At 35.0% G+C, this 15,285-nt stretch overlaps 1 protein-coding gene across 2 annotated transcripts in view; it reads right to left on the bottom strand.

The window, feature by feature from the left end:
* Ascc3 (activating signal cointegrator 1 complex subunit 3) overlaps window positions 1-15,285 on the bottom strand; it is a 312,592-nt gene that overhangs the window by 149,724 nt on the left and 147,583 nt on the right. For both annotated transcript variants that reach the window (XM_060373328.1, XM_060373327.1), the window contains exons 18-23: window positions 12,522-12,686; window positions 10,434-10,520; window positions 9,272-9,448; window positions 6,574-6,799; window positions 3,638-3,792; window positions 1,156-1,254 (exon numbers count right to left, since the gene is read on the bottom strand). In XM_060373328.1, coding sequence (XP_060229311.1) covers window positions 1,156-1,254; window positions 3,638-3,792; window positions 6,574-6,799; window positions 9,272-9,448; window positions 10,434-10,520; window positions 12,522-12,686 — 909 coding nt within the window. The remainder of the gene's footprint in view (window positions 1-1,155; window positions 1,255-3,637; window positions 3,793-6,573; window positions 6,800-9,271; window positions 9,449-10,433; window positions 10,521-12,521; window positions 12,687-15,285) is intronic.

Below are 15,285 nucleotides of genomic sequence, written 5' to 3'. Positions count from 1 at the left end.
TGCATAAGATTTTTCAGCCTAAAGCTTCCCTATTATCTTTGACAAAAAGTGTAACTGCAAGCAAAACATCAGTCAAAGAAATTGTAAGAAACTAAGTTCTTTAAAAAAAAAAAAAAACGGCCCAGGGTGGGCCTGCATAGACTGATGAATCAACCAAGGACCATGAATGGAGAGGACCTAGACCCCTGCTCAGATGTAGCCCATGGGCAGTTCCATTTCCATGTGGATTCCCTAGTAAGGGGAGCAGGGGCTGTCTCTGGCATGAACTTAGTTTCCTGGCAAGTGGCCTAAGTAGGCCACAGAGAAAGAGGATGTAGACAGCCCTGATGAGACCTGATAGGCTAGGGTCGGATAGTAGGGGAGGAGGACCTCCCCTATCAGTGGACTAAGGGAGGGACATAGTGGGAGAAGAGGTAAGGAGGGCAGGACTAGGAGAAGATGAAGGAAGTGAATACAGGATACAAAGTGAATAAATTGTAATAATTAATAATAATAATATTAAAGAAAAAATAAAAATAATTGTTTATTTTTTGAGATTATAATGTAATTTTTTGAGATATAATGTAAATTATAACAAAATTTATCCCTCCGCCTTTCTTCCTGTCAAACCTTCACATAAACTACCTGCTCTCTTTTAAAACCATGGCCTCTTTTCTCATCAATTGCTGTTTATACATATTTGCATGCATGTAAACATTCTTAAATACAAAGATACAAACTGCTCAGTCTATATAATGCTACTTGTAGGTATTTTTCAGGGCTGAACTAAGTCTTTTATCTGTTACATTTTATCTTGTCACTAGATGATTCAATGTTCTTACAATTGTATGCATATAACTCTAATAGGTACTTATTTCATTTAATTTTTTTTTATATCTACATATTTTACATATGTAATTTACACATTCCATGATCCTGGAAGCCATGACTTAACACATGACCAAAACAGTAAAAAAGTTCTCAAACAATCATCACTTTAATTATCAATACCATCCATTAAATCACTGTCTTCCTTTAAAACAACAGAGGCAGTAATATTAATAAAGGATTAATGGAATGACATCATTGAGAAATAAGACAAATGGCAGAAATTGTTAGTTCATTTTCTCTTCATGGTAGCAAAATAAAAGGATAGTCAGATAGATATATATTTACCTGCTTTTTAAGAGCTAGAAAGTACTCTGAATGATAAATATGGTCATTTGTAGGATCTTCTACCCAAATCCACCATGGTTCCCCAACTGTTCCATGAACCTAGAACAGTAGTATTGCAGTTCTGCTAAGTATCACAATTCAAGACATAGGTTGTTTACATGTTACTCTGTGAGAAACTTCAGAATTATATAGTTTATTAGTTTACTTAAAGTATGAAAGGTGACTTAACATACTTACAAAGCTGTGAAACTATAGCATAATATCATTTTAGAAAATTTCATAACCTCCAGAATAAAGTAAATGCATGCACTAGTCATAACTATTCAGTACAGATTACCTAATCTGAATACTTTAAGTAAATGGAACAATACTCGGTGGACTTTTTATGACCGGCTTTTTAATATGATTCATTATGTATCAGTACTCACTCCTTCTACTGTCAATCAATGTTTCACTGAATTAATATGCCATGTTTCATTTATCCATTTCTGGCTTGCTCCTTTTTCCTTACAAGACTAAATCTTGCTCAATCTTTCATAAGTGATCACATTCCCTGGGACAATTCTGATTCTTATGAGACAGTCAGTTCATGGAATTCTCTTGATAGCAAGCAAAGGAAAAGCTCACGACAAATATCTGTGCTCTAGGCTGAAAGAGTACAATGTCTTTCCTCCATCAATTAAACAGTTAAATTTGTAAAAGGAAGTATAAAACATTTGGTATGTATTCAACAATGTCAGCAAAGCAGAGATGAAAAGATCCTGGACCCTGAATAGTATGATTAATCATGCTTGAGACATTGGGCACCATATACTTTTCCTGTGGACCTTCTTCTGCATATTATCTATCTATCTATCTATCTATCTATCTATCTATCTATCTATCTATCTATCTATCTATCTACCTTTCTTCCTTAATTCAGGACACTTTGTTACACAGGATAGCACACTGTGTATCTTCCTTACTTCAGGCCCTTTTATTGAGCAAGATTATATATTGTCTACTTTCCTTCCTTCAGTAAGTAAGTTCAGTTTCCCAATTTTGAAGATGATAACATTCTACTTGAGAATATTCACCTAGAGGGTTACGGATATTAGCAGAAGATAACAAAAACAATAAAAGTTTAATCCATTAAACAAATAGCCAAAAAATTTAAAATTTTAAACATGATTTTTAGTATCTCTACTTTCATATTTTACACAAAATGCTATCTTTTTTAGAACTAGTAAAGCAAAATTGTATTGCCATCACTTTTTCCTCAAGAAATTCCAAGAATAAATACTAGTTATCATTATGCACGTTTGTGGATTAGGAAATTTTAGGATTCGGAAATCTAAGCACCTTAAAGCTACTGCACATTGGGTTAGAAGCACAGGGAGATGATTTTACAAAATGTGGCCAAATAAAATTTATTCACTCATGTAAATGGATTCTTAAAATAGCTATTAGGGGTTAGCACAGGCATGCTACAATTACTGGCTGACTTGTTTTCTCCATGGACCTCTTCCAAGCAGGAGATTCTGACTTGCTTTTAAATTTATAATTTCTAACACACTGACTGGTTCAAGGAATGTTAACTGAATAGGAAGATGATTCAGAGTAGATTATTATATATGAATTTACCCTTATTTTGCCTTGAAAGGATTTTTAGGAGCCCAGGCTTGGCTGAACCGCAGTGTGCTGACTGAGTTCCCTCTGTCTGTGGAAGGTTGCAAGCACACCTGTTTCATGTGGTACTAGGAACTGAGCTCAAGATTGCAAGTACCACCAAGCAGCCCCAACCCAATCCTACTCTTAGGATTTTGTATATATTACGGTTCTAAAGGAGGAAATAATGAATGTGGAATAAAAACAGGAGGAAGCATGGCAGTAACCAAGGAAAGACATTGTGAAGAAGAGTTATATATGTAAGTACTATATATTCAGAGACATAGAGAAGAAAAATCTACTAATTATACATAGTGCTAAATTTGAATATCACCGAGGAAGAAAAGTCAAATCAAAGAAAATGATGGCAAGAGAAAAAATGTAGAGTATTTTTCCTATTAGCCTAATGTTTAAAAAAAGAGGGAATGGTACCTCTACAATGACAATATTTTAAAATGTCTGTTAACAAACAGAACATCACATTAATGGCTAGCTAAAATGACAATTAGAGATGCCGATAATGATAAAATGGAGACCATGGAAGAATACAGCCAATGTGGTCCAGCTTAGAGAGCTCCATCTACTGACATGGAGCTCAATATTGACCCTGTAAGTTCTATAGATGCTTGAAGACCTCATTGGTTGACACACTAATATACCACATTTTCTTACAGATGACAGTAAATACTAGAATAGCTGTTAATTAAGACATAAGTATCTTTATATGTATATAAAACTGGGATTTCGTACATGTCTTTGGGACAGCTATAAGGTTTAGTGGAACCTGCAGTACAGACACTTGAGTTTAAATGGATTTAGATGTTTCCATTTCTACCTGGTCATTCCAAGAGAAATCAGGGTAGATGTTCAGTGATACTCGAAGGACAGTCCGTGTGATGGGCTGAATGGAAGCTTCCATTGTAACAGAAGGAATCTGATGCACACACTGTTTGACCTTCAGACCAATATTCACATGATGCAAAATGTGACCTGAAAGGAAAGTATCACATAGAAAAAAATGTGTCCCATATAATCTGACTTGTAAATGAGATTTAAGAGTTGGTGATTTTACTGCTTGTTTTATGATTTGCTATGTAAAATAGCTGACATTCTTGACCTGGCATGTTTGAATATTTTGTAATAGTTAACTTGAATTAGCAATTCATAGGTTAGAAAACCAGTATCAGGGTTTCCTTAGGTTTAATAGGGTTTTGAAAATTGCTGAGCCTTGATATTGTCAGAAAAATTATAGAGAATCACTTCTTTCTAGCTTAGTTTATGACATAGTATGGAGTTATGGAATATTTTGTTAAAACAGTCCTTTATTTAAGGTTGTTTTAGAACTTTATAAATTATAGAAATGGTTTATCAAAATCAAACACAATTCACTAATCCATATGCGATTCTAGAAAATAGAGATAAAATATAAATTATACTCTATCAGCATCAATTAACTACTTACACTTATTTTGATAAAGAATCAGAATTTAAAATATGGATATATGGAAGTCAGATGTTGTAACGAAATAAATAAATACAACTGTATATAAATGTAATTTAAGCAAGCGGAACTAGATTGCATTTTCAATTATCAAGAGTATATTAGCTCTTTAAAAAAGAATTTCTTGAAGACCACACATAAATAAATCAAAATACTTTAACCTTAATTAAATTTAAAATTAATGTTGATAGTTCCTATTAAAAAATATGCATTTACTATATATTTTAAATTTCCTCTTTAAAAATTTCTTTCTATTGATGTTCTACTTTTATGATTCTATTAAAAATATCCTCTTACCCGGGGTCCCCCTTCTTGCTGTACTTCTTTAGGTGTACAGATTTTAGTATGTTTAACCTATATTATATGCCTAAGCACCACTTATAACTGAGTATATACTATGTGCGTATATACCCACACATATATCTGCTTCTGGGATACCTCACTCAGGATGATTTTTTCTTGCCTGCAAATTTCATGCTTTCCTTGTTTTTAATTTCTGAGTAGTATTCTATTATATGAATGTACCACAATTTCTGGATCTATTCTTCAGGTGAGGGATATCTGGGTTGTTTCTAGATTCTAGCTATTACAAATAAAGCTGCTACAAATGTGGTTGAGCAAATGTACTTGGTTGTATACTTGAGCCTATTTTGGAAATATGCCTTGGAATGGCATAGCTGTATCTTGAGGAAGCACTATTCCTAATTGTCTGAGAAAGTGCCAGATTGATTTCCAAAGTGGTTGTACTAGTTTACATTCCCACCAGCAATAGGTTCCTCTTTCTCCACATCTTCTCCAGCATGTGTTGTCACTTGAGTTTTTGATCTTAGCCATTCTGATGGGTATAAGGAGGACCCTGGGTAAGATGATCAATCCTCACTCAGAAAGGCAAATAGGCCAGACATAGAAAGAGGGAGAAAATAGGGAACAGGACAAGAGCCTACCACATAAAGCCTCTGAAAGACTATACCCAACATTATATCAAAGCAGATACTGAGACTCATAGACAAACTTTGGGTAGAGTGCAGGGAATATTATGAAAGAAGGGAGAGATAAAAAGACCTGGAGGGGACAGAAGGTCCACAAGGAGAGCAACAGAACCAAGAAATCTGGGCACAGGGGTCTTTTCTGAGACTGATACTCCAACCAAGGATAATGCATGCAGATAAACTACAACCCCTGCACAGATGTAGCCCATGGCAGATTAGTGTCCAAGTGGGTTCCCTAGTAATGGGAACAGGGACTGTCTCTGACATGAACTCAGTGTCTGGCTCTTTGATCACCTCCCCTGAGGGGGAAGCAGCCTTACCAGGCCACAGAAGACAATGAGGCCAGTCCTGATGAGATCTGATAGCCTAAGGTCAGAGGGAAGGGGAGAAGGACCTCCCCTATCAGTGGAATTGGAGAGGGGCATGGGAGGGAAGCAGAAGGGAGGGTGGGATTAGGAGGGGATGAAGGAGGGGGCTACAGTTGGGATACAAAGTGAATAAACTGTAATTAATGTAAAAATAAAAAATACCCTTCAATTGTGCATATAATAAGGGTGTTAGCCTCTCTTAATAACCTTGAGATCCCAGCAGCAGCAGGCCTTGTAATGTGTAGCCTGCCTCCCTGGAAGGGCAGCATCCACATCCATCCTATTCATGAGCAAAGTATTTCCCAATTATATTACATGTTGCAATAAAATGTTAAATATCATGGAAATATATGTGGCAAGAATTTCTCAATATTATGTGGAAAAAGGATACAAATTATAAGTACAGACTGATGTCAACTGGGTTCAGATATGTGTATGTATTTAATTAAGATTGCTAAACCCTGGTGATTTGCAAAGTTTAGAGTTAACAAATTCTTATTTACTTTACCTTTGCTAGTGCTGGGAATTACTAGTGCTCCACTATTCAGCTATATCTCCAGCCACCATACATTATTTTACAATGTAAAACTGCTGATATGCATGACAGAAGTTATTCAAATTAAATATTTAATTTAATTGTGAATGAACACTAGCAAATATTCTCTTCATTTATAGATAAGATTCTACATAAAAATAATTAAATATTTGAAAACATACACTCCAATTTAACTGCTAATTCAGTCCAAGTAATTTGGTAAAATCAGTAAAGATTTTTTTTATTTAGCTGACATACACAAAATGATTTATTACCATAAAAATCTGAATTTGAAAATATAGCATACTTATATATCAATCAAGACATTTTGATCTATGTAGTTAAATAAATATATAAGGATTTTTGCTTCCTTCTTACCTATTTCATCCTTTCTCATGTCTTTTAGCTTATCCACAGTAAGGTTTTTTTCTTCTAATCTTGTTAGAATGTGTGGTGGTAACACAGAAAACTGTCTCAAAGGGCTGGCCCAACCCCAGAGTCTCTTGTCGATGACTTTACTAAGATTCAAAAGCCTGTAGGTCATGGTAGGCCAACGTTTCCTCAGTGCAATTTCAAAGAGAGCACGGACAATTCTAGCTGCATTCTAAAGAACAGAAGTGGAAGATTGGTAATTTGATAACAATGTACTTTTAAATGTCAATAAATTTATTATTCCAACTAGACTCAGAAAAAGAACAAATCAAGCTACATACTTGAATTATGGGCAACAATTTTCCTTATATAATCTTCACTATCTTCAGTTAGAGTAAGAGTAGTCACATTACAATTGTGTACATTTCATTTATTAAACTCCCTGAGGGCAGCCTATTTTTACATTCTTAGGGAGCTCTTTCTATACACACTTTAAGCAGGAATAATATAGGAAGAGACAAAAGGCAAAGTAGCTGACAGGCTGTTTAAGTACCTAAAATGTAAGAGATGGCTGAGATGTCCCTAAGTATAATATGAAACGATTAAGTATTAAGCAATTTTAAAAAGAATTCAGGAAGGCCGATTTCAGCCAGGGATGACAAAGGAAATGACAAAGGGATGACAAGTGCAGCAACCAATAGTAAATGGCCATTCCCATGACTTCCTATAACACAAGTATAACTAGTGTGACAAATTCAACACTCACTTAATTTCTACAGCAAATACATATTAATAGTATAATATTTTGATTTTACTGCTGGACAAACTAAGCCTCGGAAAGATTAACAATTCATACACCATACATATATCCTAAATAACATAAAGCTATTTAGTGCCAGCATCTATTTGATGCCAGAAGTAAAGAACTGCAACCTTAACTCAAAGACTGAAAGCTGAGTGGTCTGTGGTAACTTCACTGATAACACACAGAACATTTTCCCCTCAGATTTTCTTTAGCAAGACTAAACTTTATTTTCAGCATTTTTTATGTATACAGTTCAACCTCATTATTTATGAGCTCTAGATCAGTAGGTTGACCCAAACACAGACTGGAAATATTTTGAAAAAAAATTATCAGTACCAAAAAAGTACAGACTTTTACCTTGTCAAGAATTCCTAAGTGGTAGTTCAACTACTTGGGGTTTGAAAGTAACCTGGAGATGATTTAAAAGTACTGAACGCCCTTTACCAGTGTCCTACACTCTGCACTATCTGAAGGGCACACAAAGAAACACAAGCAGTCTATCCCCTTGAAATCTAAAATGTTTGTGAGATAGTATGGGAGTTGCAAATTAAGTGATAACACATATTACTTACTTGTCAATAAATAAAGAATTCACCTTGTGTGCGTACCCAGGCATGTGCTTCACAGTGTGTGTGTAGGTCATAGAGCAGCTGAGACATGTAGGTTCCAGCGACTGAACACAGCCTTGGTACCAGACATTCTCTTACAGACACAGAAGCTTGACTCTTATAAAAGCATGGGAGTTTGGAAAACTTAAAAACCTTTGCATTTTTTTTTTTCCTTTTATATAACCTGTGAGAGTATCATCTGGTTTCTTCATTATAATGATTAAACTAATATATTTATTCAAACTGTTTACCAGTAAATCTGAGTTCATGGTTTTAAATATCTTCTATTTTCAGTTATTTCAAAGCCCTCCTGAGTACTCACTATTACTAATATTGACGTAATATGTACATTTTCTTTTCCTGTGTAAATCTGAACAGAACTGTGAACATAAAAGCCAGGAGTGGTGGTGCTAATTTTTAATCCCAATGCTGGGGAGAGGAAGGCAGAAGTAGAGGCAGAGGCAGGCAGATCTGTGTGAATATTTTTATGGCCAGACTGGTTAACATACTTATTTTTAGGCCTAGGGCTGCAGAGTGAGGCCCTCTCTGTCTCTCACATTCTCCCTCTCTACACACACACATACACACACACACACACACACACACACACACATATTTGTAGATATGTATGTGTGTTAAATATATATGTGTGTTATATGTACTAATAAAATTACAACAATTGTAAACAAGATTTCATTTCAATTTTGTATTGCTTTAGAGAAGGCAATACTAAAAAGATATACTTAAGAGGAAAAAAAACGTTTTGTTTTATGAGCTACGTCATTCTGAAAAGCAAATAGCAAACACACAAAATAAGGTATTTTATTTTACTTCATTTTCTACCAGAATTTAAAACTTACAAGGTAGATGAGCTGTAGTTCAAGAGAATAGTTGTCTTTCAGCTCTCAACTTTTAAGTATGGTAGAGAAGATCACCATTTTTTGTTTGTTTGGTTGGTTTTAATGAGACAAGGTTTTACCATATAGCCCTGGATGGCCTTGAACTCAAAGGTCCACCTAACATGTGTACTACCGTACCTGTCAAGATTCCATATTTTAAATGAGAGTCCTAGCAAAACAAACGTATGGGATGAGATGGATTTATTAATTCACATTTAATAGTAAGTCTGTTATAGTCAAATGGAATTCCAGTCCTGATCCCTGAGAAAGATTACATAAACACTGAGAACAGGTCTAAGATAAAATGGCAGTTGGCAGCATTCTTAGTATAACCCGGATTACTTTAGTCATCTTCAAGGATAAGCAAAGTGTGAAGGGATTCTGACCCTTACCTGGGCAACATATGCAGAATCTGATATGAGGGAGAAACTGTCCATCTCTCCACGGCTGATGTAGGTCTGAAGCAGGATGTTTATTTTCCCATAACTATTTTCCACACCTCCAGGAGCTGTGAGTTCACAGAAATTGTTTAACAAGGTATCTAATTCTTCTATTTCCTCTTCTCTGACCTAGAAGAATTAATGTTTTTATAGTAATATTTAGTTGAATTATTGAAAACTTTCTTGTTCAAATTAAACTTCACTGTATGTTTGTAGAAGCTTCCACTTTATATGACAATACTTTACTTCTGTAGTGCTGAAAATATTACTTTTCCCACAGGTAGTTGTAAAATACAATCAGAAACCATCTTGAAGCTGACACAATTACATTTTATTATTCATAACTAATATTAAAGTTGCCACTGACATATAAAAATTTGCTATGCCATAAAAATTAAATCATCTGACCTCATCATCCTTCAAGTGATGAGATTTCATTTTTTATTTGATCAGAGTTAAACCTCTGCCCAACTGGATTAGGGCAAACTTGATTATCTTCAAATACATTCATTATAGTCACATATTTTTATAAGGCATAAGACATTCATACCTTAAGGCTGTGAAGTACTTTGTTTCAAAGAACTGAAGTTTTCACTGTTAATGAGATTACACTACAATATGGATACTGCAGAAATATTCAAATCTAAATCTGAATCATGCATATATTTTGTATTTTCTTCACTGAACTTTACCTTTTATGCCCCCGAAAGCTACCCACTTTTATTATTCACAACAGTTTCTCTCCCGCCTTCCTCTACACCTACAGGTGTCATGGAACTGGGTGGCCTAGAACTGGCTATAGAAACAAGGATGGTCTCAGGCTCAGAGGTCCTCCAGTCCCTCTCTCGGAAATGCTAGTACTAAAAGCATGTACTACTACCACCCCAGCTTTATTTGATAGTTTCAATACTAAAGCAGTCTATAAAATTACTGATTTGGGGCAAAAGAAACAAATGATTTGAGTGGATAGTGGGCATTGTTGATGTGTTGATACACCGGATGTAATAGCCTGTTTAATACATATTTGTGAGAAGTAGCGATTAATTATAAGCTTTGATAAATGAACTGATGTATTACATCATATATATTTAGTTCTAATCTCAAGTAATCTTACCTTAATTTGATCAAATTCTTCAGCTTTGGAGACAATAGCAAATATATCACCTTCTGTTTTGTGAGCATCAAAGAGTTCATTAAAGGTCTGTAAGCATAAATATTACATTTGATTAAAATAATAAGTCCAATTAAGTATTCCAACTTATCTTACTATAAATTACAAACAGAAATGGAGCCTTAGACCATACAGACATTTATTGCACAGTATTTTAAATCCCCACTTTATAGAGATCAGCAAAAAGATCTATTAGAGCAAAAAGATAAATGAAAGCAGTTATTAACAACAATCTCTATTACATGCCTAAAAAATTTTTCATCAAAACAGTTTGGCCTGGGTATACAGAGGTCTGATCTGGATCATTCACTAATACTAAATTAATCAGAGAAATGAATAGAAAACAGTAATCTGGTTATTTTCATGACATTTGTTTTTGTCAATGAAACTGGATAAAGAAAAGCCTGCAGAGGTCATATAGAATGAAGACAGAAGATGAGCATTCTGGAAGATGTACAAATGAGTTTAGGACTTGGCTTGGTAGTGGTATGCTAATAGACAGACAGGCAGGAAAAGTTGTGCAGTAGAGAAAATGAGCAGACGATGAGTGCATGATGGAAGAGTGAAAGGCTGGGTTCTGGGCTGAAGAGTTCCCAGATCAGATATGTCAAAGGTTTTAACGAAATCTAACTGTTGTGTAAACACAGGGTTTATTTTGGAAAATATAGGAAAAAAAACCTATTATTTTCTAAGACCTGTTCCATGTGCAAGCAAACAATAAATGGGTACAAAAGTTACATGTAATATAAATTGATGTTGCTGCATTTGAAGAAATCAAATCAGAATGACTTCTTTTTACATTAAAAATATTTATAAAAGTATAAAACAAAAATCATTACAAAATTTGAAACATGACCATAAATAAAACAAATTTAAATTTTCTCATGAGTGATCACTGTTACTTCACAACATGCATTGACACACACATATAAACCCAGAGAACATGGATACATGCAAAAGCATGCGAATGTTAGAGTGACATTGTACCTCCTGACACAGGATCAATTGAAAAGGCAGTCAGTAAGTCATAAGTAAGCCAGGCATGTTGGCGCCTGCCTAGTACTCAGCACTTAAGAGGTGGAGTTGGCAGTCATTTGCACTTAGAAACTAAGAGACCAGAACTGACCTCGAGAATGAGACCCTACAACCATAACCATTCTTACAACACAAACAATTGGAAAAAAATTGTAAGAAGTTGCCACTGTATGCTTAAAATATTAACTTTCAAAAATCCCCACATTGCTTCAGTCAGTTTGGCCTGGTGACTTAGTGCTTTAACTCTTCTCACTGGTTCTTAATAAGATGCAGGGGTTTTTTTTGGTTTTTTTTTTTTTTTTTTTTTTTTTTACTTTTTATTAAAAATATATTAAACTCTTAGTCTTAATTAGGGTTTCTATTGCTGTGACAAAACACCATGGCCAAAGAGCAAGTTAGAGGAAAGGGTTTATTCAGCTGACACTTCCACATTTGCTGCTGTCACCAAAGGAAGTCGGGACAGGAACTCCCAACAGGGCAGGATGCTGGAGGTAGCAGCTGATGCAGAGGCCATGGAGGAGAGCTGCTGTGAGGCTTGCTTCCCATGGCGTGATCAGTTTGCTTCCTTATAGAACCCAGGATCACCAGCCCAGGGATGACATCACCCAATATGGCTTGGGTCTCCTGCACTGATCACTAATTGAGAAAAGGCCTTACAACAGATCTTGTGGAGGCGTTTCCTCAACTGAGGCTCCTTCCTCTCTGATGACTCTAGCTATGTCAAACTGACAGAAAACCAGACAGTATACTATCGCTTCCCGTTTAGTATATTCTGATTTTCATTCTTTAGGAGTCAGCAATCTGCTCTAAACGCTTTAGTAGTTCATTGATCTTATTTGTATGTTGTCAATACTGAGGGTATTATTCAATTAGTATAGATATATTTTGCTGTATTCGAGTTTTGTTATTTTGCATTATTAGCATATTCTGAAGACTAAAAATTATTTGAATGGAAAAATGAAGATATTGCTGTATTTGTTTCATCTAGTACAATACCTCAATTGTGTTGTATTTAATATAGTAGTGGCTGGCAGTTCTACCCAAATCAGTGGAGGAAAAATAGCCAGTTCGCTCTTCAAAACGAATCATCTTAGCTTTATCCAGCTTCTGGCCAACTTCAATAACCAGCTGTTCTCGATGCTTTCTTAGCGTTGGGTCAATCTACAGGAAAGAAATAGAGCAGATATACATAAATCCATGAAAATGTCTAAAAAGTCATTGCATATGCCTACTTACAGAAATTAGTATGTTTTTTCTTAAGAGTTTAGGTCATTTGTAAAATGGCACATAAGAACTGTACATGTTAAAGGTACGGTGTAATGGAAGTTTGGTTTCTTTGTAAACTCAGCCTTGTTACGTAAATATGCTTTCATCTTAATCCCAAGTATGGGATTTTAGTTTGGCTATAGTTTGTCCATACCTGTTAACTGTCTCGTTTGGGGCATGGCTTTTACCAGCTGGTAAATACCTTCCAAGTGTGGCAGGGAGAGGGGTGTGGTCTAGGACTCTGAGTATATATGTATGTATGTATGTATATATGAATATTTTAGTATATAAGAAAAAATTAGCCAGGCAATGGTGGTGCAAGCCTTTAATATCAGCACTGAGGATCTCTGTAAGTTCAAGGCCAGCCTGGTCTACAGAGTGATTCCAGGTCAGTCAGGGCTACACACAGAGAAACCCTTTCTCAAAAAAACTAAATATATATATATATATTATATATAGCGTTTATATTATTATATATATAACAGTAATATAATAATATATATTGTAATATATATATATATAAAACACTAAATAATGCTTAAAAATCAGATTGATGTTATCAATCTTCACATTCTCTTCAAATATTCTAAAGTCTAAGATAGTTATATCCGTAATATTCCAGGTAATAGTTGAGGTTAGATATAAAATTCTTCCTTGTGCTAAAGCAATTAGGGATTTCAAAATTAAAAATACTAATATTCAGCCATATTAGTATTTCATCAGTATTAATATTTCATAGAGAAATGGTGGTTAGGGTGCTTTCCCCAGTCAACTGAAGAGCCATAGAAATAAATACAGAGTATCCTTTCAAAAGTAGTTCATTTGTTCTTGAATAAATGTCTATGCATTTTTGTAATTCCTGACGGAAAAACTATTTTGTTTATTATAATAATAAACAAAGAATAAAAGGTAACTGGTTATTTTTTTATACCATTGAATCTATTATATTTTTATTGTTGTTGCTTTGGACTTTTGAAATGGTTTCAGAACGTACTCTAGGCTGCTCCCTTGACTGCCATAATTTTATCTTGCCTCTTGGGAGCTGGGTTTACAGGCAGCATGTATCACCACAACCTGCCCTAGTCTACTGCAGGTTTGGTATGATGGCCTGAAGAGCCCCATCAGCTGATGTAAAGTTTTTATTATTGACTGTGAGATCCTAAATTGGTTTCATCAAAACAAACACACAGAAATGACAAAACATGTATTAATCACATGATACTAATCTATTAAATGTAAGTTAAACTACTTAATTCACATAAGAATTTTATCCTTAGAAATTTATATTGAATAACAAAACAAGAAACAATTAAACAAAATAAAACAAAGTTAAAGATACTGACATGGTGGTTCACAGGGTAGAGGCATTTGTTACTAGGCTTCAGGACTCAACTTGGTGCCTAAAACTAACATTGTGGAAAGAGAGAACCTTAAAGTTATCCTCCTTAAAGTTATCCTCTAGCATGTGCCTCTCCTTCAAACACACACACACACACACACACACACACACACACACACACACACACACAAATAGACTGTTAATACTGGAAATTACACCAGAAGGATGTTCTTTGTACTAAAGAACTATATAAAATAACAACTTTATGTTTTAAAATAGAAATTATGTTATCTTAAGATTTTATATTCTTAGCTCCTGAAAATCTATGCAATATTAGTTACTTTTCTGGTACAATGATAAAATAGCATACCAAAAGCACCTTTGAGGAGAAAGGGGTTTATCTTAGCTTAGTGTTCTAGAGGGAATGAGTCCATCATGGCAGCAAAGGCACAGATACAGGAAAGCAGGACAAGGGCTTCCTAATCACATTCGTAATCACAGAAGCTGGCTAATCACATTTTCATCCACAAAGGAAGCCGAATCAGAGAGCTTAAATGCTTCAAGCCCACCCTCAGTGGTGTACTTCCTCTATCAAGCCTCCACCTCCTGAAGTTCTATAAGCAGCGGCTCTCAACCTTCTTGGTCTGCTACCCTTTAAGACAGTTTCTCATGTTGCGGTGACCCCAAAGAAAAAATTATTTTTATCGCTACTTCACAACTGTAATTTTGCTACTGTTAAGAATCATAATGTAAATATCCGATATGCAGGATATCTGGTATGTGACACAAAGGGGTCATGACTCAGGCTGAGAACCACGGTTCTATATCCTTTCCAAACAGCACCATCAACTGAGTGAGAACTGTTCAAATACAGGAAGGAGCCCTTGAGGAACACTTCCCATTCAAAAGAGCACATACGTACCATGTTTAATTTCACCCCTTTGAAAAATTTTCATACTACCCTCGATTATTCTCACAATGCTTATTTTTAATGTTTGTTGTTCATATTACAAATACAAACTGTTATTTTGCTTACCATGTAGAAAGCACAGATTATAATACACCTAGCAAACAATCAGTGTGACTGTAAAACAAAGCATCTACTTGAAGACTGGCATATACTTCAGTGAAGAAAAGGACAGGGGACTCCTTTCT

This window comes from Meriones unguiculatus, chromosome 20, assembly GCF_030254825.1.
Source record: "Meriones unguiculatus strain TT.TT164.6M chromosome 20, Bangor_MerUng_6.1, whole genome shotgun sequence".
In the NCBI taxonomy this organism is placed as follows: domain Eukaryota; kingdom Metazoa; phylum Chordata; class Mammalia; order Rodentia; family Muridae; genus Meriones; species Meriones unguiculatus.
The sequence above is the reverse complement of the archived record's forward strand: the minus strand, read 5'-3'. Positions and strand labels throughout refer to the sequence as shown.